The following is a 22,161-nucleotide window of genomic DNA, read 5'->3' as shown; positions in this document are numbered from 1 at the left end:
GGGTAATTTGGCATTTAGCTAATATTTGAGCTGGCTATCAGCTTCAGCATTATTTTAACCAGAAATTGCTGTGCCTCCAAATTTATGGTCATCCAACGTGGAAACATTGAGTTTCTGTTAGCAGGTGTATTTCTGGATTTTTATTTATTTATTTTTTTAGCTCAAGAGTTACTGGGAGAACAAACAAATAGGTTTATACAAAATGTAAATTTTCTTTAACATAAGAAATGGTGTTTGCTGTCATTTTATTTCTGATCCTTGTAAAACGTTTCAGTACACATTAGAATAGCATCATTCACAGCTTCTTTTCTAAATGAACTTGGACATGTTCGCTGCTGGATTTTGACCCTGCATTGTAAAGGTCAATGCCATTATATAATGAGCTTATGTAGACATGTAGAGATCCTGTGGTGCCAGCGGATCCCACTGCTCTGTCATGCTGCTACTCACTGAGCTGTTTTTCTACCATTAATTAAGCCCGTCGCTTAAACAGGGACTTCTTTTTTCTTCTGCCAAGTGCTCTGATGACTCTCCACTGCTGAACAGGCAGCTGGGGAGGAGAGAATGTGGGAAAGGCTGAAGCCAGAACAAGCTCACAAACTAACATACAACAGTCTCGAGCTCCAGTCACGTCTGCCTCCTCAGAAATGTTTTTTTGTGTATCCACTAGGGCTGCCGCGATTAGCCGACTAGTCGACTATTAAAATAGTTGATGACTAATTAAATAATCGATTAGTCGTTACTTTATATTATATGGAGTCAAAGTGTATTAATGTTGAACAAAGTTGTGTGTGTTCAGCACCAAAAAATGTACTTTTTAAAATTTGAGTCAGTGAGACAAAAACTTTATCTTTAGTGAGAAACAGTTCCTTTCTTTCAGATCCAACCTCATTTGATTTATTCTTGTTTTAATACCAAAAACTAATGAAGGACAGAGGCTGCACGATTCATTAAAAGTTTAATAAACTGTCATCTTCATTGTCTTTATTGTGTGAATGTTTTACAGCATTCACACAATTCACCAATTTTAGTGTAAAAACATTCAGCTCGATCATGACATTACTGCTTGTACTTTTGGTATTAATAAACTTTATAGTTTTTTTTAATTTAGAGCAAAGTATGCCCTAAAGGAAATTGGGAAATTGCTCAAATCCTTCAAAGACTTTTGTGCATTTTGAAACTTGTGAACTTCTGCAAACTTTCAGCCAAAGACATGATTCAAACTTTAGAATGATTTGCAGTTACTGAGTTTTTTTAGGGTCATTTGGAGTTTATTTTTTATTTTTAGCAACATGTTGGCTGTTTTTCCCATTTTTTTTTCATTATTTAGGTTTAGCTAACAGTTTTTCAATATGCTAAAATATTAGATAAATCACACATTTCCCATGATTTTTGTGGAGAATTTGGACTTCAGCTAATATTTTAGCATTATGCTAGCTGTTTTAGGGAAAAAAAATCAGCATCCTCAGTAGCCACATTCAGCTCATAATAGTCACACTAGCATTATCACAGGTAATGCCATATGCCTGGTTTTTAGTTATTTTAACGCTAACGATGGTTCAGATGTGTTTTACATCCACTTTGCGCATGACTCGATTAGTCGATTAATCAGAAAAAATAATTGGTGACTAGTCGACTATTAAAATAAATCTTTTGTGGCAGCACTAGTATCCATACCTGCTATTTTAGGACTGTTGCTCACAGAACCATAAAACAGAAATTCAATGTGAAAATATGTCTTTTGGTTTGGATTTGACCTCACACACTTGATGCTTTTCATCTGTGATTTGACCCACTTAAAAAGAGCTTCCTATGAGGTTCATGTGTGTCTGGCCATGCTTCCATTAGCTGTTTCAGCGTCATCGTCACAATAATCCGCCCTAACCATGAATGACGTTTGCACACATACTAATGGATGAGTGGATGAGCATCTGCCATGCTTTTTATTCATTGTCTGCTGTGACTGCTGGATCAAGGAGATAACACATTAGTACCAGCTAAATGCATTGTGGGATAAAAATGGATCCTAAAGTGAGTGCCCCCAGTTATGTGGGTCACTACAGCCACGAAAGAGCTGCAATCTAGGTCTTGCTTCAAGTACTGTACTGATGCATTGTGGCCTTTTCACACTCAGAGGAGCCATCACCTCCTCCTGCTCATTTCCATGTCCCTCTGCATTCACACCCATCCTGTGATTCAGAGGTCCATCTTCACACAGCATATCAGAGCTTCACAGTTTAAGGGGGGGTCCGTGTGCTTCTAAAAATCCCAGCAGTAAATATACCAACCAGGGCTGCAACTGATGCGATTTATGGATTTCTTTAAGATCGCTGCCACTTAAAGACCCACTCTGCTGAAAATTTTACTTTTGGTATTTTTAACTTGTTCTTAGGGCATTTTTCTAATGACAGAGAGTATAGAGATTATTAAAAAATAATTTTTGTGTATTTTTTTTCATTCAAATTGTTGTGAACTAGGAGCAGAACAAAAAAAAAAAAGTTTGAAAAGGGCTTAATTGCAATGTAGATGTACACTGGGCGAGGCCCCAAGCTCCCTCCTCCAAGATCTCAACTACAGCGCGGGGAAGGGTGGTGGGGCTGCTCCACGCCAGCGGTCCCATCCACAGCTCTGAAGCGAATTTGTGAATCCCATCAATCCCTGCTGCTCTGCAGAAACTATGTCCTAGACCAGAAGTCTGCAACCTGTGGCTCCTTTACCTTCCTATTCTGGCTCTCTGTTGAAAGAAAAATACAGTTTTTAGTTTTAAAAATTAACGGTACTGAGCTAAAACACTCAAGAAATCAGATTTTTGTGTGCCATGTACCACGGAAAATCAATATGAAGTCAGAAGCACAACCAGAATTAAGGCGGAGTGGATTATAAAATTAATTTTCTATTTTTAAACGATACTTAAGTAATATTTAATTTTTACGTTTTTTTGGAATATAGCTAATGTTCCAGCTACATGCTAGCTGTTCTGGCTAATTTATACTCTTTTTTTTTTTTTTTTTTTTTTTTTTTTTTTTTTTTTTTTTTTTTTTTTTTTTTTTTTTTTTTTAAGGCTGTTTTGGAGCTAGGCTAATATTTACATACATACTTTTCAGTTACATGCTTGTTGTTTTGTCTAACCTATTTTTTTTTTCTTTTTAGACTAATTTGGCATTTAGCTAACATTTTAGCTGTCTTTCAACTTCACCGTTTTCAGCTATCAATTTCAGCATCTTCAGCTATCGTCACTAGCATCTACAGCAGCCAAATTCATACTAGCATTATTGCAGGTAATGTTATATATCTATTTTTTTATTATGTTAAAAAGTTACAGTTTTAAAGTTTAATAAATGTAGTTTTAGAGTGTTCATTAAATGTTTATCTTGTTTGTCCCGTGACCTAAGGTGTGTTTTGGATTTTGGTCCCCTGTGCGATTAACTTTGACACCCTTGGTTTAAGCGAACTAAATGTTTTCAGTCTAATTTTTTCTCCAGATTTCCAATGTTGAAACTTACTTGTGTTTGTGAATGTGTGCGTTCAATTGAAAGCAAAGAAGTAAAGTATTATGGTCAAATCAAAGCAACAGTGCGTTAACCCCACAGTGGCCACTCTCTAAAGACCTTTGAGATATCTGGCTAAGCTGATGGATGTATACAGTGAGTCACTGTGCTTACTTGCTCACTTAGTGGTCATTCTATAAAGAACACTTCTACATTAGCATGTTGGTGACCAGTGTGCAGCAAATAAGCTAGTCTGGAGGAAACAAAACCTAAAGTTGGTTCCACCCCAGTCTTTGATTGTTTTTTTTGTAGAACAGTTTTTTTTGTTCAACAAGCTTTAGTAAAATAACAGTGGTGACCTCTGCAGCCAGATCCATTAGCTTGTTCAAGAATGTCACCAAATAGTGTCTTGGTGAAATTCAATTTCCAGAGCTGTGGGCGACTCATACACGCCTGTATCTAAGTGTATTGAACTGTTCTTTGTAGGGCTGCCACGAGTATTCAACAACTAATCCACTACTGAAATAGTCGACGACTAATTTACTAGTCGATTAGTTGTTTCTTTGTTATTATTATTATTGTTATCCATCCATCCATCTTCCTCCGCTTCATCCGGGACCGGGTCGCGGGGGCAGCAGTCTAAGCAAAGATGCCCAGACTTCCCTCTCCCCGGCCACTTCCTCCAGCTCCTCTGGGGGGACCCCGAGGCGTTCCCAGGCCAGCCGAGAAACATAGTCTCTCCACAGTGTCCTGGGTCTTCCCCGGGGCCTTCGCCCAGTGGGACATGCCTGGAACACCTCACCAGGGAGGCGTCCAGAAGGCATCCGGATCAGATGCCCGAACCACCTCAACTGGCTCCTCTCGATGCGGAGGAGAAGCGGCTCTTCTATTATTGTTATTTTATCTCAAAATGATGATGGATTTTTTTCTAATGCGTCTGCCATTGTCCGCCATCGTCTTTGACACACATGCGCACTAGTGCTAATCTGGGTCAGTGGTGATGTCACAGGAAGTTCTAGAATGGCTCTGGAACCATAACAACACCTTTGGTTCAGGTGCCAACCTCATTTGATTTAATCTCGTTTTAATATCAGAAACTAATGGAAGAAATAAGCTGCATGATTCATTAAAGGTTTACTAAACTATCATCTTAATCGTCTTTATTTTTAGTTAGTTTAAACCCAATTATGGTTAAGATATGTGTTTTACATCCAGTTTACGCACGACACGATTAGTCGACTAATCGGAAAAAATAGTCCATGATTAGTCGACTAATATCATCATCGTTTGTTGCAGCCCTAAGTCTGTGTCATTTTATCTTAGTTTTTCCACAAATAAGGATCAAGTACTTTAGATACATTCTACATGCTCAAAGTGTGTTGGTACTGTCAGCTATTTATGACGAGCTGTAAAAAGGATTTATAGATGTGTTGACCTCTGATCTGATTGATGGAACCTTTATTGACCCTTTCAAATAATTTCCTGGTATTTAGTGGAGCCGCAGTCACAGCAGTGAAGCTGACAGCATTGGTGTTCTACTAAAGTCACTTGATAACCAATAAAAACGGGATTAGGAAGGTGATGTTATCTGTCAGTGGCTGCGTTTCCATTACATATTTGCGCAAAACTTTTATCAAAATTCTAGGAATATTGAAAAACCACAGTTTCCATTAAATTATAATTTTGCAATAAAGCACAAACCAACTCACACGATAAGTCATTAAAACACGGCGATGAATGAGAACGAGTTTTTTTTTTTTAGTTGATTGACTAAAAGGGAGCATTTGGGTGACGTCACAGCACTGTGTGGGGTGCGTGTGCATCTGGACCTCTTCTGTTTGAAAACACGACAAGGTCCATTCAAGTATTTGTCACGTCTGTCGTGCTCACCTCAAAGGAGACTTCAGCCTCCAAGCTGCAAAACTGCGGCTACAGCTGAAGGGATGAGGCCATTTTGGTGATTTTACGGAGGTGTTGCACGATTCCGTAAGACACGGACTTTATAATGGGCTGTTATGCTGTGGGACTTCTCGATGCACCGGCTGTGCAGCGCTCAGGACAGACACTTCATACCAAGAAGTGCATTTATTTAGATAAAAGTGTTTCCTTTACAGTTTTGCAAAAAATGTCTATTTCGATACACCCCAAATAGCACCTCCCCCAAGCAAAGAAAGCTTTCTTTGAAAATGCCAGTTTTTTCAAAATTATGGCGTTTCCATTAGGACAATTTATTATCAAATTCCAATTTGTGAAATTTCAGAGTGGATGGAAATGCGACTAGTGAAGCCTTAAACTGTGTTGGACCTTCAACAAGTTTTCTTTGTGTTTAAGTTTAACAGCTAAAAGAAACAAACACTCAAAATTCTCAAAATTACATTTCTGGGAATTTCTTTATTCAAATAGTTGTGAACCTTAATATTTATGGATTCATGACGTCAAATTATGGAAAATTTTCGGTAGAATAAAAATATGAAGCAGTTGTTCATCTCACTGGATGTGAACATGACTCAGAGCATGTATTGGTGTGTGTTTTGGGGGGTGCTCTCCCTCTCCTCATATGTTGGGCTCACACCAGCAGGGTGTCTCTGTTGGGTGGGGCTTCATAGTAATTTTCATGTTTTTCTTTAAACTGACATCTGCCATTTCACAAACTGTAGTTAGCCGGGCGCACATTGCCCACCTTGGTCTTTGCTGTGTCGTCTGCTCCTGTGCTCTCTGTGGATGGATTACTGCATCCTGTGTGATTATCTGTCTAATAATAGCTTCCTTTTAGGCTGTTCATGCTCTCATGGCTACAAACACGGGATTCTGATGCTCTGGGCACAATGGGGCAAGTCCAGCCTGAATCGAGCTGCTGGCAGTTCTAGTGATAAAGCTCAGCTTACTGCGCGGCGCCGTGGTGAACGAACAGAGCTGTGCAGTCGCACTGGAGAGTCTTAATTAAGAAAGCACAGGAATGTATAAAATTCAAATGATTATTTGGCCTGAGTATTATTACAAGGTTCTCTAACTTCTCTTCAGAGCAGGGGTGTCAAACTCAACCGCATAAGGGCCCAAAATCCAAAACACACCTTAGGTCGCGGCCGAACAAGATAAACATTTATTGAACACTCTAAAACGAATTTTTTAAAACTTTAAAACCTTTTTAAACTAATTATGAACTAGATATATAACATTACTTGCGATAATGCTAGTGTGAATGCTGGAAGCTGAATTTGGCTGCTGAAGATGCTGAAATTAAAAGCTAAAACCGTGAAGCTGAAAATTCTAAAGCTGATGGCAGAAAACAATTATGGTAATAGCTGAAAGCGCTGAAGCTGAGAGCTGAAAACACTGAAGCTGAGAGCTGAAAACGCTGAGAGCTGAAAACGCTGAAGCTGAAAGCTGAAAACGGCGAAGCTGATGGCTAAAAAAGGCTGAAGCTGATGGTCAACTAAAATATTAGTTAAATGCAAAATTGGCCTAAAAAAAAAAACTTAGATTAGCCAAAACAGCTAGCATGTTGGTGAAAAAATAGCTAAACTGAAAGCCTATATTAGCCAAAACAGATAGCGTGTTAATATTGGCCTAACTCCAAAACAGCCTGCAAAATGTAAAAAAAAAAAAAGCTACATAGCCAAAACAGCTAGTGTGTTGTAGAAACATTAGCTAAGCTCCAAATTACCCTAAAAATTTGGTAAATGCCAAAATAGTCCAAGAAGCTTGCATAATGACTTTTTTTTAAAACTTTCAAACCACAACTTTTTAACATAGTTATGCATAATAAAAAGGCAGAAATATTATTTCAGAATAAATCAACTTAAACCTTAAATAACTTTCAATAATTTACTCTCCTTAAAAATATATTTTGATAAATTTAAACAAGTTAGAAATGAGTGCAAGATAACATCTGTCCATTAATAACGCTAAAACAAAATGATCTGGAGGGCTATCTCCGGCTCCAGGCCTTGATTTTGACACTTGCTTTAGTCTCTTACTGGCTCCTTTTCTGATTTGTGTAAAGCTACATAAGGAGGGAACATCCACATTTGTCATCTATAACTAAATAGAGTAAAAAGAAATTGTAATGTTCATCCCCCCCCTGAAATCTTGACTATTGACATAATGAGACTAAGCTTCTAGTTGAGATCTGTTGCCGTAATCCTCTGCAGTGGATTCTTTGGGTTCCTCGGGTTCTGGTTCCTGTTTGCAGGAACGCTCATGCAGCTGATGGCAACAGCTTCTTCCACCACACCTTCCAGGTGTTTTCGTGGATAGAGAGCTAAATAGAACACAGTGTTTGGTCTGCATCTTTATTTCAATCGACCTTTTTTCCCCTCTATTGTATTACCTTCCACATGAACGCCAAGGTTCAGTCTAACCAGCTTGAGAAGGAGATCCTGCCAATTTTAACATTAGTATCAATGTCCTTCTGGACTTCAGGATTTTTAATTTTGATCTCACTTTTCCTTTTATCATTCTGAGAAGGCTTTACTGGAAATGAGCCTTTTATTGTCACAACAGTTGGAGCATAAAACATTACAGCTTGTACTGACACACCCGTTATGTGTCTGTTTCACAATCTTTGGGCATGATGGGTATGTTAATGTGCAACAGAAGCTAGCAGATTGACATCATTTATGCCTGCTGTATAGACATGAAGTGGGGCAGCAGCAGAAACCTTTCAGAGCGCTGTGTTCAAAGGTTAAATGGAATCCTGTTTTATAGGCAGGACTGGGGCGTGGGGAGAACGCACCCTGCCAAGGGCTGCCGTACCACCAAAAAATAAATAAATAAAGCCCGCAAATCAAGACTACCAAGGTCCAACCCAAAAGTAAAATAATTTGATTTGATCTTCATACAGTTTTAATGTTTATCCTGTTCGGCCCGTGTCCTAAGGTGTGTTTTGGATTTTGGCCCCTTGTGTGATTGAGTTTGACACCCTTGCAATAGAGAAAACACAAATGCTGAAAATGTTTAAGCAGAGGCCAGCGTGGAACTTATCTGCTCAATGATTAAATACCAGAACTTGTTCCTGCCAACATCCTCGGTGTTTTGACATGCAATTTAACTCTGTAAATTTCAATTAGCTTTTTTTTAAGAAGAAACATTAAATAACCCCTGGGGCATCTTTTACCAGTAAAAGGAAGTTAAAAATTTGAGGACTCACTTTAACAGGTAGCTATTGCTTTAACAGCTGTCTTTGTTTATTTTTCTACACTGTACACAGGTATACATATAGAAATATAGAGTATTCTATAATATAGAAAACATACTTTATGCTTTATGTCACACAGTCCCTTAAAAATTTAATAACAGACACTTTGGAGGGAAAGAAATGAGGTGTGTTTTGGATTTTGGCCCCTTGTGTGATAGAGTTTGACACCCCTGATCTATGTGATGGAGAAAAGGGTAAGTGGATGCTTTCTCTGCTCTCTGCTGACTCTGTGTGGTTTGTGTGTGCAGACGTGCCGGGGGTGGAGCAGCCGGAGCTGTTCCTGAAGAAGCTGCAGCAGTGCTGTACTGTCTTTGACTTCATGGACACACTGTCAGACCTCAAGATGAAGGAGTACAAGCGCTCCACTCTCAACGAGCTGGTGGACTATGTGACCGTCAGCCGGGGCTACCTGACAGAGCAGGCCTACCCAGAGGTCGTCAAGATGGTAAGCAGGGGTCAAGATGCGCTCAACTCGACACATTTATGATCATGGTCTGAAATTAGCACTCACCAGTTGCCAACATTTTTTCCTCCTTGGTGAGTAAAGTCATAGAGTTCGTCGCCACATGTTTATTAGCCTTCCTTTTGGTGAATTTTTGTTTTTAATGCTCCTCCTCACACAAGGGAAACCAGCACTTGCAATAGAACACACACACTTTCCCTGGTCATTAGTGCTGCCACAAACCATTATTTTGATAGTCGACTAATCACCGATTTTTTTTTTTTTTTTTTTTTTTTTTCCGATGAGTCGACTGATCTTGTCTTGCGCTAACTAGATGTAAAGCACACATCTTAACCATCGAAAGCTTTAAACTACAAATAAAGACAATTAAGATGATATTAAACTTTTAATGAATCGTGCAGAGTCTGAGGTCTTCAAACTACGGCCCGGGGACTCCGGCTTCCTCCCACCGTCCAAAAACATGCTTCATAGGTTAATTGGTGACTCTAAATTTCCCCTAGGTGTGAATGTGAGAGTGAATGGGTGTGTGATTGAGGCCCTGCGACAGACTGGCGACCTGTCCAGGGTGAACCCCGCCTTCGCCCATCAGCAGCCGGGTTAGGCTCCGGCACCCCCGTGACGCCGAAAGGGACAAAGCGGACAAGAAGATGAATGAATGAATTGAATTATTTAAGATTTGGCCATGTGTGGCTTTCTGGAAAACTGTAAAGGATTATATTTAGGCTGCGATTGTTACACTTTTTTCTGTTATCCTACAAACCGAGCCCGGCCCCCCATCAGAGAAGAAAAAGGTTCTGTGGCCCTCAATAGAAAAATTTTGGGACCCCTTATTTAAAGTAAAACTAACCAACAGAACTAAACCCAAAGCGTTTCTCACTCTGACATTTTTGAGGAGCAGACAAACATTGCCAACGTTCCAAATTTTGTCATCCAGTTGATTTCATTTTGAAACTACTTTATGGTATTGGTCAGTTCAGTCAATATTTTGCCTCAGGCGGATCGATCTGGTTGACTTATTGGAATATAAATCAATTGATTGTTACACTCCAATTGAAAGCGAGTTAACCCTTGTTTGTGTTGTTGTCGCCTCCTGCTGTTCACTGCGGTGAAGAATCTCCAGTCTGGAGAGTCATAGAAGAGGCTGTGACTCACTGGAGCTGCAGGCCCTTTTTTTGACGGTCCTTTCATGTTTTTCAGGTCTCTCACAACATTTTTCGAACCCTTCCGCCCAGTGACAGTAATGAGTTCGACCCCGAGGAGGATGAGCCCACGCTCGAGGCGTCCTGGCCACACCTACAGGTAAAGTCTGCGTGTGTGTGACCTTAAACTTCCATCCAGGTGAGAGCTGCTGTAAAAGGTCATCCTCCTGTCTTCTCTTCCTCCCTCCAGTTGGTTTATGAGTTCTTCATTCGGTTCTTGGAGAGTCAGGAATTCCAGCCCAGCATTGCCAAAAAGTACATAGACCAGAAGTTTGTCCTTCAGGTGAGTTGGTCCTCTCAGTCCTCCTCTGGTCACTCCCCTGCTGTGGTCTGAACATCTGCTGTTTGGTTGCTGTTTCTGCAGCTCTTGGAGTTGTTCGACAGCGAGGATCCTCGAGAGAGAGACTATCTGAAGACAGTCTTGCATAGAATCTACGGCAAATTCCTGGGGCTGAGGGCTTTTATACGAAAACAGATCAATAATATTTTTCTACGGTGAGTGGAAGTTTTTTTCCCTAAAACTGTCAGGCTGAGCTTTCATGCTCTGCAGTTCACAAACATCTACAACTGCCATGGTTAGTCGACTAATAGACTATTAAAACAGTTGACGACTAATTTATTAATAGATTAATCATTATGTTATATTATATGGAGTCAGAGTGTAATTAAGATGAACAAAGCTATGGGCGTTCAGCACCAAAAAAATGTACTTTATATTTGAGTCAGTGAGACCAAAACTTTATCTTTTGTGAAAATATTTCCTTGTTTCAGAAGCCGACCTCATTTAATTGTGTGAATATTTAGTCAGCATTCACACCATATTGATTCTCCTGCTCTTTTCTATGTGTTTTTTGGCACGTAAAAAAACACTTTTAACTATTTCTGCAATCTTGGTATCAAAACGTTTATAGTTTCTGAAATATTGTGAAAACTGAATTTGAAAGTCTTAACATTTTTAAATTTTAAGTAGCTTAGCAACAAGCTTTGAAATATATTCATGGGCGTTGTTTTAATCTTTTATAGTAATTTTCAATTTTTTTTTTAGTTTAGGTAATAATTTAGCAGCATTCAACATTTTTTGCTCATTTATTATTTGTTTTTTGGGGCTAATTTAGAGTTTAACTAATATTTTAGCAACAGGCTAACTTTTTTGACTAATTTAGTTAGATGAATTTTAGGATATTTTGGAGTTTAGCTAGTATTTAAGCAACAAGCTAGCTTTTTTTGGCTAATTTGTTATCTACTAAGGTTTTTGTTCTAATTTGGAGTTTAGCTCACATTTAAGCAAAACACTAAGTATTTTTTCAAAATTGGCATGTATTAGGGATTTTTAAGCAATTTTACTACAAAATTTAGGTCAACTTTTGCACTCTTTCAAAGTTCTTTAACAAAATTTCCATCCTTTTTCAAATTTAACATTTTGCAAATAGTTTTTGCATTTTCAGTAAATCTCTGCAGCAATCAAAGTAAATTGCTTCACCATTTTCAGCAAAAAGTTTCAGCATTTTCAGTGACTTCTTTGAGTAAAAAACATTCACACTATAGCATTTTTGCAGGTAATGTAACTTTTCTAGTTTTTTCTTGTTTTAATACCAAAAACCAATGAAGGACAGAGGCTGCACGATTCATTGAAAGTTTAATAAACTATCATCTTCACTGTCTTTATTTTTAGTTTAAAGCTAATGACGGTTAAAATGTGTGCTTTACATCCGGTTTGCGTGATTAGTCGACTAATCAGAAAAAATGATCAGCGATTAGTGGACATTTAAACTAATTGTTTGTGGCAGCCCTAGCCTCAGAGTGGATGGAGATGGTCTGACAGGAGAGAGCTTGGACAGTGTGGAGGAGGGATGGCTCACAGACGAGTGCAGCACATCGCCGCTTCCTCACAGCTTGTAGTTTGTTTCTGCAGGTTTGTGAGCTTCTTCTCTTTTGTCCGCAGTTTTGTTTATGAGACGGAGCACTTCAACGGGGTGGCCGAGTTGCTGGAGATCCTGGGGAGGTATGTGAAGCCCTGGGGGTTTTCTCCCCGATGGAATTTTTATTGCCTCCATCTCAACATTTTCTTTGGATCTTGAACTCGCGTCTCCTCCTCCTCTTCCTCAGTATAATCAATGGTTTTGCGCTGCCTCTGAAAGCGGAGCATAAACAGTTTCTGGTCAAAGTGTTGATCCCGCTCCATACTGTCCGGAGTCTGTCCCTCTTCCATGCACAGGTACGTGTCTGACGGCGGGTTGAAGCCCCGCCTCCTGAATGTTTGCATCAGTGGGGTTGTTAAGTCCGTCCTGACCTTCTCTCTGTTCTTCTGCAGTTGGCTTATTGCATTGTACAGTTCTTAGAGAAAGACCCAACATTAACAGAACCGGTAAGCCTCCATTCCTCCACTCTTTTCTGTTGCAGAACATGAGAAAAGCATTAAAGAAAGAAGAGATTACAATTACTTTAACCCTTCAACTACCCATCAAGACAGAATGCATTTAAAAACTGTTTTTTTCTGCTGCTTGTTGCACAGATGTGCAACCTTCAACACTTTAAGAGCACAATTATTACAGACCACAACCCAGTCGGAGCCACAGAATCTTACGTCACCTTTTACTGTTATGGTTAATATAATTAAACAGTTGTTTTTATTTATTTTTTTTGCAGAAATGAAACATGAACACAAAGATAAGATAGCATTTCTTCCCAAAATACAAATTGTTGCTCATAAAACATTTTTTTCCCACAAAACACTAATTTGTAGATAAAAAATTCAACTATAGATGACATTTTAATTTTCACAGCTGTAATCCAGTTGGGGGCCGTTTATATTTTTTTTTTAAAAATTAATTAGTTTTACAGTCTTGAAACAACAAACATACAAAAATGTAAAAATTACAGGAGCTAATCTAATTCTAGTTAATGAACAGACTGGGTTTGACAGATTTTAGAGTCCGATCAGGAAAGCTGTGAGGCTGAGGCCAAATCAGGAGCAAATCAAAGGGTCCTCACCCTCTGAGGTTAGAAGACAGAAACAACCAGAACCCAAATGTGATGGTTATGGGAAGGAAACGCTCACACAGGTGACAGCAGAAACAGATGAGCTTGTTCTAAAGGAGAACAAAATGAGGAAATGCTCAGAGATATGACGTGAAATTTTCTGTTTTTCTTTAAAATAATAAAAAAAAAAAACATTGAAAGAGTTCAAATTAAAACCTAGAGAACTCTAAAATAAACTTTTCAGCACATGGAGTTCAGAGTTCTAGTCTCATCCTGCGTGTCACCCTCAGGTCATCAGAGGCTTACTGAAGTTCTGGCCAAAAACCTGCAGTCAAAAAGAGGTACGGCGTGTTTTTCTGAAGTGTGGTCTGCGTTTGAACCCCGTGTAAGCGCCCCCCTCCTGCTCTTCAGGTGATGTTCCTGGGAGAGCTCGAGGAGATCCTGGATGTCATCGAGCCCACGCAGTTTGTCAAGATCCAGGAGCCGCTCTTCAAGCAGATCTCCAGATGTGTGTCCAGCCCGCACTTCCAGGTGAGCGACGAGCCGTGGCCGCGGGGGCCCGCTGGCGTGCTGCGAGGTGTGACTGTGTTTCATCTGCGTCTTCAGGTGGCAGAGCGAGCTCTGTACTACTGGAACAACGAATACATCATGAGTCTGATCGAGGAGAACTCCAGCGTCATCCTGCCCATCATGTTCGCCAGCCTCTACAGGATCTCCAAAGAGCACTGGAACCCGTGAGTCCTCCTCAGAGTTTCAGCTTTAGAGGAGTTCTGTGATCCCTACGCTGTTGAAGCTAAAGCTCCTCCTCCTCCTCAGGGCCATCGTGGCGCTGGTCTACAACGTGCTGAAGGCCTTCATGGAGATGAACAGTACCTTATTTGATGAACTCACCGCCACCTACAAGTCGGATCGCCAGCGGTAAGCCCCTCCCCCCGTCAGCCGCCTGCTGCTGTGCTCTGAGGAGCCTCCCTGATACGTGCATGCCGAAACGTGCACAGCAGCTCTGACTGTGCATTCACACCTGACGGGATTTGCTCGTGAAATTCACGTCTGCATGTCAGATGTAGTACTCGATGCCGCGGGGCGACCACCACTGTTTCTCTGGACTTCATTCATTGACACATCATGTCAAACATGGATGATGTTTAGAGAGCTCTACAGAGCAGCAGCAAGCACGCCACTGTGTCTGGGTTCACCAGATCATTCAGAGCATAGAGGCTAATCACTAGAGGTGACATGCTAGCTTGTTGCATACGCAAAGTTTATCTCGTGGTGTTGCGACCGGCTCCGGCTGCGTGCTTTAAAGCGGGCGCCGCCTGGACCTCGCCGCTCTGGGGCCATGGATGGAGTTCTCACTGAGCCCTCTCTCCCATCTGCAGGACCATCAGGACCGGTGTGGCTGTCAACCGGGCTGCACTGTTCTCAGTCGGATCAGACCGTGTCGCGCTGATCCGGACGCGGACCGGCTCATACATAACGGGCGCTAGCGGTCTACGGCGATGTCTGCTACCCACCGATCTGTTTATAAACACAGACTGAGGAGTCTAATGCCTCGTTTCCTCTGAGCGGTTCAGTCTGGACTGGATCGGGCCGGACTGGACTTTTTAGTATTTCCATTACAAAGTGTTCCTGTTAAGCAGGACCGACTGGTACCATTTCTAGACCCGCGTTGGTCGTAGGTCCATTGAAAAATGGAATGGACGCGTGAGGGCGGAGCTTCTGTCATCACACAATGTAACCCAGTGATTGGTGGAAAGGTTTTATGACAACAGGAAGTGTCCCACCAGCGCTTTTACCGACTCAAGATCCAAACCCAAAGTTCTGTCCTCTTTTTGGCTGGATTTTTCTTCAGTGTTGAACCTTTCTTGCTTCGTTTCCCGACCGTGGGCCGACATCGGCCCGTTGATAACAATAAAATAAAAAGATCCGGCCCCCGGGCCTTGATTTTGACACGTGTGGTCTACTGGATGAAAATCCTCGCATCGAGCCGCCATATTGAATCTTTTTTTTTTTTACCCGCTGATGGAGTCACTGAAAACATCACGTGACCAAAGCAGAGTCCCTGATTGGCTCGAGGTCCAGATTGAGCTACAGAGCCTCGGATCGGATCTGTACATTGACTTAGAATTGAAACTTGAACCCTCGCCGCGTGAATTGAGTTTCTGATCACATTTACTGGAGACCAAATCTACAAAAGCTGAGAGAAAAGAACGCTGAATGTGACATTTTCTTCCGGTTCTGTTCCAGGGAGAAGAAGAAGGAGAAGGAGCGCGAGGAGCTATGGAAGAAGCTGGAGGATCTGGAGCTGAAGCGGGGCCTTAGGAGTGATGGGATCATCCCAACTTAACAGAGACAGCGTTGTGTCCCCCCCAGCCCAGTCCTCCCTCCCACATCCAGCTGCCCCGCCCTGACCCGCCCCCCCTGCCCTCCACATCAGCCATGTCTGCGCAGAGCTCCGAGACGGGCTGCCGCCTCCGGATCCTCACTGCGCCCGCTGGTTTCTTAACTGTTTATGTTTTTGTTTGTTTTTGTTTTTTTTTTTCTCTTGTGTTTGTGCGACTTACTTTACAGTAGATTCATCACATCTGTTTTCATTATTTCAACAGCACTGTAAATAATTATTTTCTTTCTTCCCTAAACTGATATTATTGCAAAAGGAGAAACAAGACAACAATAATAATAATAATAAAAGAGAAAAAAATAGAAAATGAGAAAATGACTTGTGTGGGAGGGGTTCAAAAACATTCGGCTGGCGTGTTTAAAACCAACTCTGGAGAACAGCGACCAACACAGACGGAAGATGGCTTCATGTAGACTCTTCATGCTCCTCACTGCAGTCCCTGCTTCACCTCTCCCCCCGTGTCCCTCCCATTCGGTCCTCCTGTGTCCCTCACACCCCCTCACCGATGACCCCCCTCACGTTTCCAGTCTGAACAAATGGAGTGTATCTGTCTGAGTGTGCTTCCATGCCCGTGCCTGGAAGATCCCCTTTGGGTGGAAACGGCCCCCTGGGCCCATAGCTTCAGAAATGTGGCCCCCACCACAGCTGTGAACGGAATTCTGGGATTTCCAAGGACAGCAGAACTTTTGAACATACAGCTGAATTTGAAGCTGAAATGTTAAGTTCTTAAGTGGCTGCATGTAAACACACTCCTCACCTCCATGTCTGTTGTTGTTTTTCCTCTTTGTTTTGTTTCTGCCCCCCCTCCCTCGCCGGGGTTACTGGTAACAGTCTGGCACTGGTGCCGTCCCGCTGTAACAACACCTCAAACTCTGACAGAACCTCAGAGGAGCCAAATCTTCCTCCTCCGGACAGGAGCGCTCTTCTGCTCCCTCCCCACTCCGTTGTCCTGCAGGGGGCGCTGACTCCAGGACCCTGTACTCTGGTATTGAATGCAGTAATCTGATAATCTTGTATCTTGTAGTACTTTAGCTCATGTTTTTGCGTAGGAGAGGAGTATCAGTATATTCAGAGGTATTATGGAACAAGACTTCCTGATATTTAAGATAGTCACCCCCCTATTCTTTAGTCTCACTCATCTTTTTCTTCTAGTTTGAATATTTTTGGAAAGCTTTTTTCACATTTGAATATATTTGTTTTTTTAATGGGGAGACGGGAGTGAGGGGTTCGGTGGGGGAGCGTTTCAGAGGGACAGGAAGTATTTTGTCACGTTAGATTTTCTTTCTTTTTTTTTTTTTTTAATTTGCTTTGACGTTGCAGGCGGTGTGCCCCCCCACCCCCCACACATGAAAGAAGCTTCAGAATGGCCCAGAAATGACCTGATTTAAAGCTGGAAACAGATAAAAGGGTTGGAGAAATACAAATGTTTAATTATTTTAAAAAAATAAAGAGATATTAAATTAAACTGTTTTTGTGATAAAGCCCAGATGCGGAATTTCTTTCATTGCTGGTTGAGCAGCACTGCATGCACCGGGTTTGTGGTTTGCTAGTCATTCTGAGTTTTGGTAATAATTCTGAAATTCGGTAAAGTTTTCTTGTTTTTTGTAAAATGACCAGATTGACAGCAGCACATTTTAGATATCCTACATGGGTAATATCTTTATTTAAATCATGGTAGTGAAAGCTTGGTGATGAGGGTAGGTTTCCTGTCAGAGTGGAGACTTCTAATCTTTCCTGAAATTAACCTCTTAAGACCAGACATTCTATGTGTGGACATCACATTTTGATTTATATTGGCATGGTAGTCAATCTGACAATGTAGATTAGAGGGGTCAGTCAATCTCACAAGGAGTCAAACTCCAAAACACACCTCAGGTCGCAGGCTGAACAGGATAAACATTTATTGAACACTCTAAAACTACATTTTTAAAACTTTAAAACTATAACTTTTTAACATAATTATGAACTAGATATATAGCATTACCTGTGAAAATGATAGTGTGAATGCTGTAAGATGAATTTGGCTGCTGAAGATGCTGAAATTGATATCCAGCTAACATATTAGATAAATGCCAAATTTGCCTTAAAAAAAAGTTCAACAAAACGGCTAGCATGTAGCTGAAAAAAAATAGTTAAACTTCAAAATAGCCTAAAAAAGAAAATAGAAACCTAAATAAGCCAAATAAGCTAGTGTAAATATTAGCCTAATTCCTAAACAGCCTAAAACAAAAGAAAGCCTAAATTACCCATAACAGCTAGCATGTAGCTGAAATATGAGCTAATCTCCAAAATAGCTTTAAAAAGTATTGGTAAATGCCAAAATAGTCCAAAAAGCTTGCAGAATGCCAATTTTGTTTTTAAACTGTGACTTTTTAACATAATTCTGAATAATAAAAAGGCAGGAATATTATTCCAGAATAAATCAACTTACACTTGAACAACTTTCAACGTTTTACTCTCCATAAAATATATTTTGTCAAAATTATACAAGTTAGAAATAAGTATAAGATAACATCAGCCCATTAATAACTATAAACTGAAATGATCTGGAGGGCCGGATGTGGCCCCCGGGCCGTGACTTTGACATGTGTTGTGTAGGTTAGCTCAAATATTAGCTTGGGTCTTTAGCGGATAACTAAAACTGACAATGATTGCTTAAAGTTCAGTAGAACAGATTCAAAATAAGAGTACTAAACTCGCCCCCCTGCCTGGTTTAAGACTCCACACATCATCTTTTGATTTCATTCCTCTGGTGTTTTAATTATGATTGTCATTTTTAACCAAAACAATAATTAAAAAAAACATCATTTTCTAAGGCATAGTTTCTGCAGAGCGGCAGGAGTTTGTTCAAAATTCACCTCCAAAACAAAGATGTTCATGGATCTATTTGTCTGCAAGTGGATGTATCCGCATGGAGGCCGGCCCAGGATTTTTTCTGTCACAAGTACAATCTATATTAACCCTTTAACACCGGAGCTCCAGTGTTTATGTCCTTTGATTTACTGAAACTGTTCAATCGTTTACACGATAATTCCTGTAGATTCTAAAGGAGAAAAGCAGCTCGACAAATGCTTCTGTGAGCCTCGTCACTATTAAAAAATAAAAATAAAAAACAAATGAGCATCTCCAAGCCACTGAGTCACAACACAGCTTTGTTGAGGTTTCTTCATGAACTGAATCTGGTTTAATCAAACATTTTAGCTGGGGAACTCTTCCTTATTAACCTATTCAATTTACTGATATAAAAATAAACTCCATGCAAATCTTTTACTGATGAAAGTGGCCTTGTGATGTGAGTGGTGACCCACTTAAACTGAACCTCTTTCAGTGACCCTAACAGGAATGCTGATGCAGTACCGACATCTGCCACCAGAGCTCAGCACAGACTGTGCTTTCTGAATGATTGAATGTACTAAAGATTCAATCTCTTGCTGTAAAAATTCAAAAACTAATACTTAAGATCCAAACCATTAAAAAAAGACTTATTTTGTCTGGACCACAAAGTCTGTCCTCACAAATACAAAGTTCCCACTGTAATCAGGGGTCGGTAACCTTTAACAGTAAAGGAGCCATTTGGGCTTGTTTTTTACTGATCAAAACCTAGAAGGAGCCGAATAAATTTACTTTAGCCTTTAGGAAATTTGGATTTGCATTCATGACCTTCTTTTTTTTTAATAAATATGAATTATGTCTATTTTTTGGTGAGAACAAATGCAAAAATATAAAAAGAAAACCATTTCTCAAAATGTGATATATTTTTTTTTATGTTTTACCTTTGACCTCAGTAGATGCCAAATTAGCCTAAAAAGCTAGCTTGTTTATTAATTACTAGCTAAACTCCAAAATAGCCTAAAATTACTCAGTAAACTAAATTAGTTAATAACATTAGCCTGCTGCTAAAATATTTGCTTAACTGTGAATTAGCCTAAAAACCCCAGTAGAAAACAAATTAGCCAAAAACGTTACCGTTAATTTTTCAAATTTGTATTTAGATTTGTGAAAGATCTAAGAGAGGAAATGAAAATACAGTTCAGCAGGACATTCATGAAATAAATATTGTACATTTTTCTGTTGAAATTGGTAAGATTACCTTTGATTATTTAGGTAAAACTGTGTCAAACAGTGTTCAGCTGTCAGCTTTGCCGTTCCAAATGCGAACACAGGAAGTAACTTTACTCTTTTTCGGCTCTGTCTCCGTTTTGTCTGACGTCACTGTGAAAAGAGTCTATTCTAAACATTTTGTGTAAACTTTTTCTCTGTTGAAGCTTCATCAGAACTTCTTGGCAGTTAATCTGCTTCTCTTCCTCCTCTCAGTCTGTCTCCACGCGTCTGGGACACCAGGAATTAAACAGATTCTAAAGTGGAACATTTTGTTTAACTTTGCAGGTTTTTGAGTCCAATCTTCACGGCAAGTTTTGCTCACAGTCCTGAGGCTGTGGAGAGCAAATCTCCAGAGGATCGAGTGTTCTTGGATCCTACTGGATCACATGGTGAAGACAGAATCCAGGATGAAGAATGTTCTGACTTCTTCTGTGAATGTGTCCTTCAACATATTTGAGAAGAAGTAAAAACTGAGAACACGATTTGATCGTAATGTTCCTCGAACACAATTCATTTGATCATTGATGCGAACGCCTTCAGTCTGTAGCAGAACATTCATTTTCTATCAAGGATCCTGTAGGAACTTGATGAAAAGCTGTTCCTTCTCACCAAAAAGTTCAAACCATGTTTTCACTTCTGCGTCTGGCTTCATTTCTTCTCTTCAAATATTCTTACTTTGAAGTTCTAAAAGTTCTTTGCTTCTGTCCTATCACAACAGAGGAGGATGCTTTCCTTTCTCCTGTTTTCCATCTTCACACTTTTTTTTTTGCAGATGTTTCATCTGCTGTGGCCTTTTCCTCCACTCTTCACATCTTCATTAGTCCTCTTCATCCTGCTGGCTCATGGATGACTGTCCCATGTGAGCAAATCTCCTGGGTGAACTGGAGATGTGCAGCTCAGGGAGGAAATGAGACTGATCGTGTTGGTCATCACATCTATGAAGCTAAACATGAAACCTTCAACTCCTGCTTTAGCCAAATTTTTAAAAATCTGTTCAATGAAAATGGCGAGTGATATCGGAGCTATCCAGCCGTACAGTTCTGATCCAGATTCCAGAGAACAAAGACGTTCATGGATCTATGGATGCACCAGAATGGATTAATCTTTTTCAACCAGCATGTTTTTTTTATCTGTTCCTGATAAAAACACAACTTTCCTCAGAATATGTTTAATTTCTGAGGTGACTGTTGTCCTGCAGGATCTGACAAAGATCTGAAAGGATGAAGGCAGGAAGATGCTGAAGAGTGTAAAACAGTTGGTCCTGATGATGCTATCAGACGCTTAAAATGCCTAAAAAACGGTTAGGGTTAGAAAACTGAAAACTAAACAAAAGCCTAGATTACCCAAAACAGCTAGCATGTAGCTGAAATATAAGCTAAATGCCAAATTAGCCAAAAACATGGTAATATGTGTAATTTATCCAAAACACCTAGCATAAAGCTAAAATATTAGCTAAGCTCCAAATTAGCCTAAAAAATTGAAAAAAGCCTAAATTAACCAAAGCAGCATGGAGCTCAAATATTAGCTGAACATTTTAACACCTGAGAGACCTGAAGAGCTTTGGACGTCCAAAAAGCGTACGGAAGAAAAATAATAATAATAAAGAAATAAAGAAAAAGTGAATCACTGTAGTGATTAATATTCTATCCTCTCCCGTCATAGTTCAGACTGCAGAAAGATGGAATAAAAAGTCACGTTCTGTGTGGGTCTCGATCGGCGTTTCTGATAGTGTGCGGGGGGCCGGACCAAATGTGGAGGTGGGCCTGATCCGGCCCGCGGGCCGTGGATGGGGACTCCTGGTTTAGGTTTAGTGTTGAGGAGAGGTGGAAGTAGATACTTTGATTGCAAGGAAACACTCAGCATACTGGTTGTAGGTGTGCCGGTCTCTGAGAAGAAACAGGACATCCAGAACTTGACTTGCAATTAATCGCTTGTAACAATCACTGTATTTTTGTAACACTTGAAAAGCAGCAGTAAAGGACTAAAAGAGGAGAAGATTTACCTGGATTAGTCATGATGTCTGCACCTGAACATACTCACAGGATTCAAAGCAAACAAGTTGGAAACATTTGAAATGAGACCTTTTCTTTGTATTTGCTGTTTTTGGGTCTTTAGTCTTGGTTCAAAGCACAAGTTCCAACAGAAAATGCAAATTTTCTTTTCCATGCAGATCTCATGAGACAGAGTTTGTTTTTTGCAGCAAGTAAAGGGAAGCCAGACCTCTGTGTAGATCAGGGGTCTGCAACCTGCAGCTCCAGATCCACATGTGGCTCTTTTATCTCTGTGGCTCTCTGGCTGAAGAAAAATAAAATAATAGTCATTTTTAAAAATAA

The 22,161-nt window shown here is 40.2% G+C and overlaps 1 protein-coding gene across 2 annotated transcripts in view; it reads left to right on the top strand.

Annotated features, from left to right (window-relative positions):
- Window positions 1-17,196, top strand: part of ppp2r5eb (protein phosphatase 2, regulatory subunit B', epsilon) — a 52,474-nt gene extending 35,278 nt beyond the window's left edge. For both annotated transcript variants that reach the window (XM_024271371.2, XM_024271363.2), the window contains exons 3-14: window positions 8,934-9,130; window positions 10,346-10,447; window positions 10,538-10,630; window positions 10,712-10,842; window positions 12,290-12,349; window positions 12,454-12,562; window positions 12,659-12,712; window positions 13,617-13,667; window positions 13,738-13,857; window positions 13,933-14,060; window positions 14,143-14,244; window positions 15,574-17,196. In XM_024271371.2, the coding sequence (XP_024127139.1) occupies window positions 8,934-9,130; window positions 10,346-10,447; window positions 10,538-10,630; window positions 10,712-10,842; window positions 12,290-12,349; window positions 12,454-12,562; window positions 12,659-12,712; window positions 13,617-13,667; window positions 13,738-13,857; window positions 13,933-14,060; window positions 14,143-14,244; window positions 15,574-15,673 (1,247 nt within the window). In that variant the 3' untranslated portion in view covers window positions 15,674-17,196. The remainder of the gene's footprint in view (window positions 1-8,933; window positions 9,131-10,345; window positions 10,448-10,537; window positions 10,631-10,711; window positions 10,843-12,289; window positions 12,350-12,453; window positions 12,563-12,658; window positions 12,713-13,616; window positions 13,668-13,737; window positions 13,858-13,932; window positions 14,061-14,142; window positions 14,245-15,573) is intronic.
- Window positions 17,197-22,161: the final 4,965 nt, after the last annotated feature.

Source organism: Oryzias melastigma, linkage group LG22, assembly GCF_002922805.2.
Source record: "Oryzias melastigma strain HK-1 linkage group LG22, ASM292280v2, whole genome shotgun sequence".
Taxonomy (NCBI): Eukaryota; Metazoa; Chordata; class Actinopteri; order Beloniformes; family Adrianichthyidae; genus Oryzias; species Oryzias melastigma.
The sequence above is the reverse complement of the archived record's forward strand: the minus strand, read 5'-3'. Positions and strand labels throughout refer to the sequence as shown.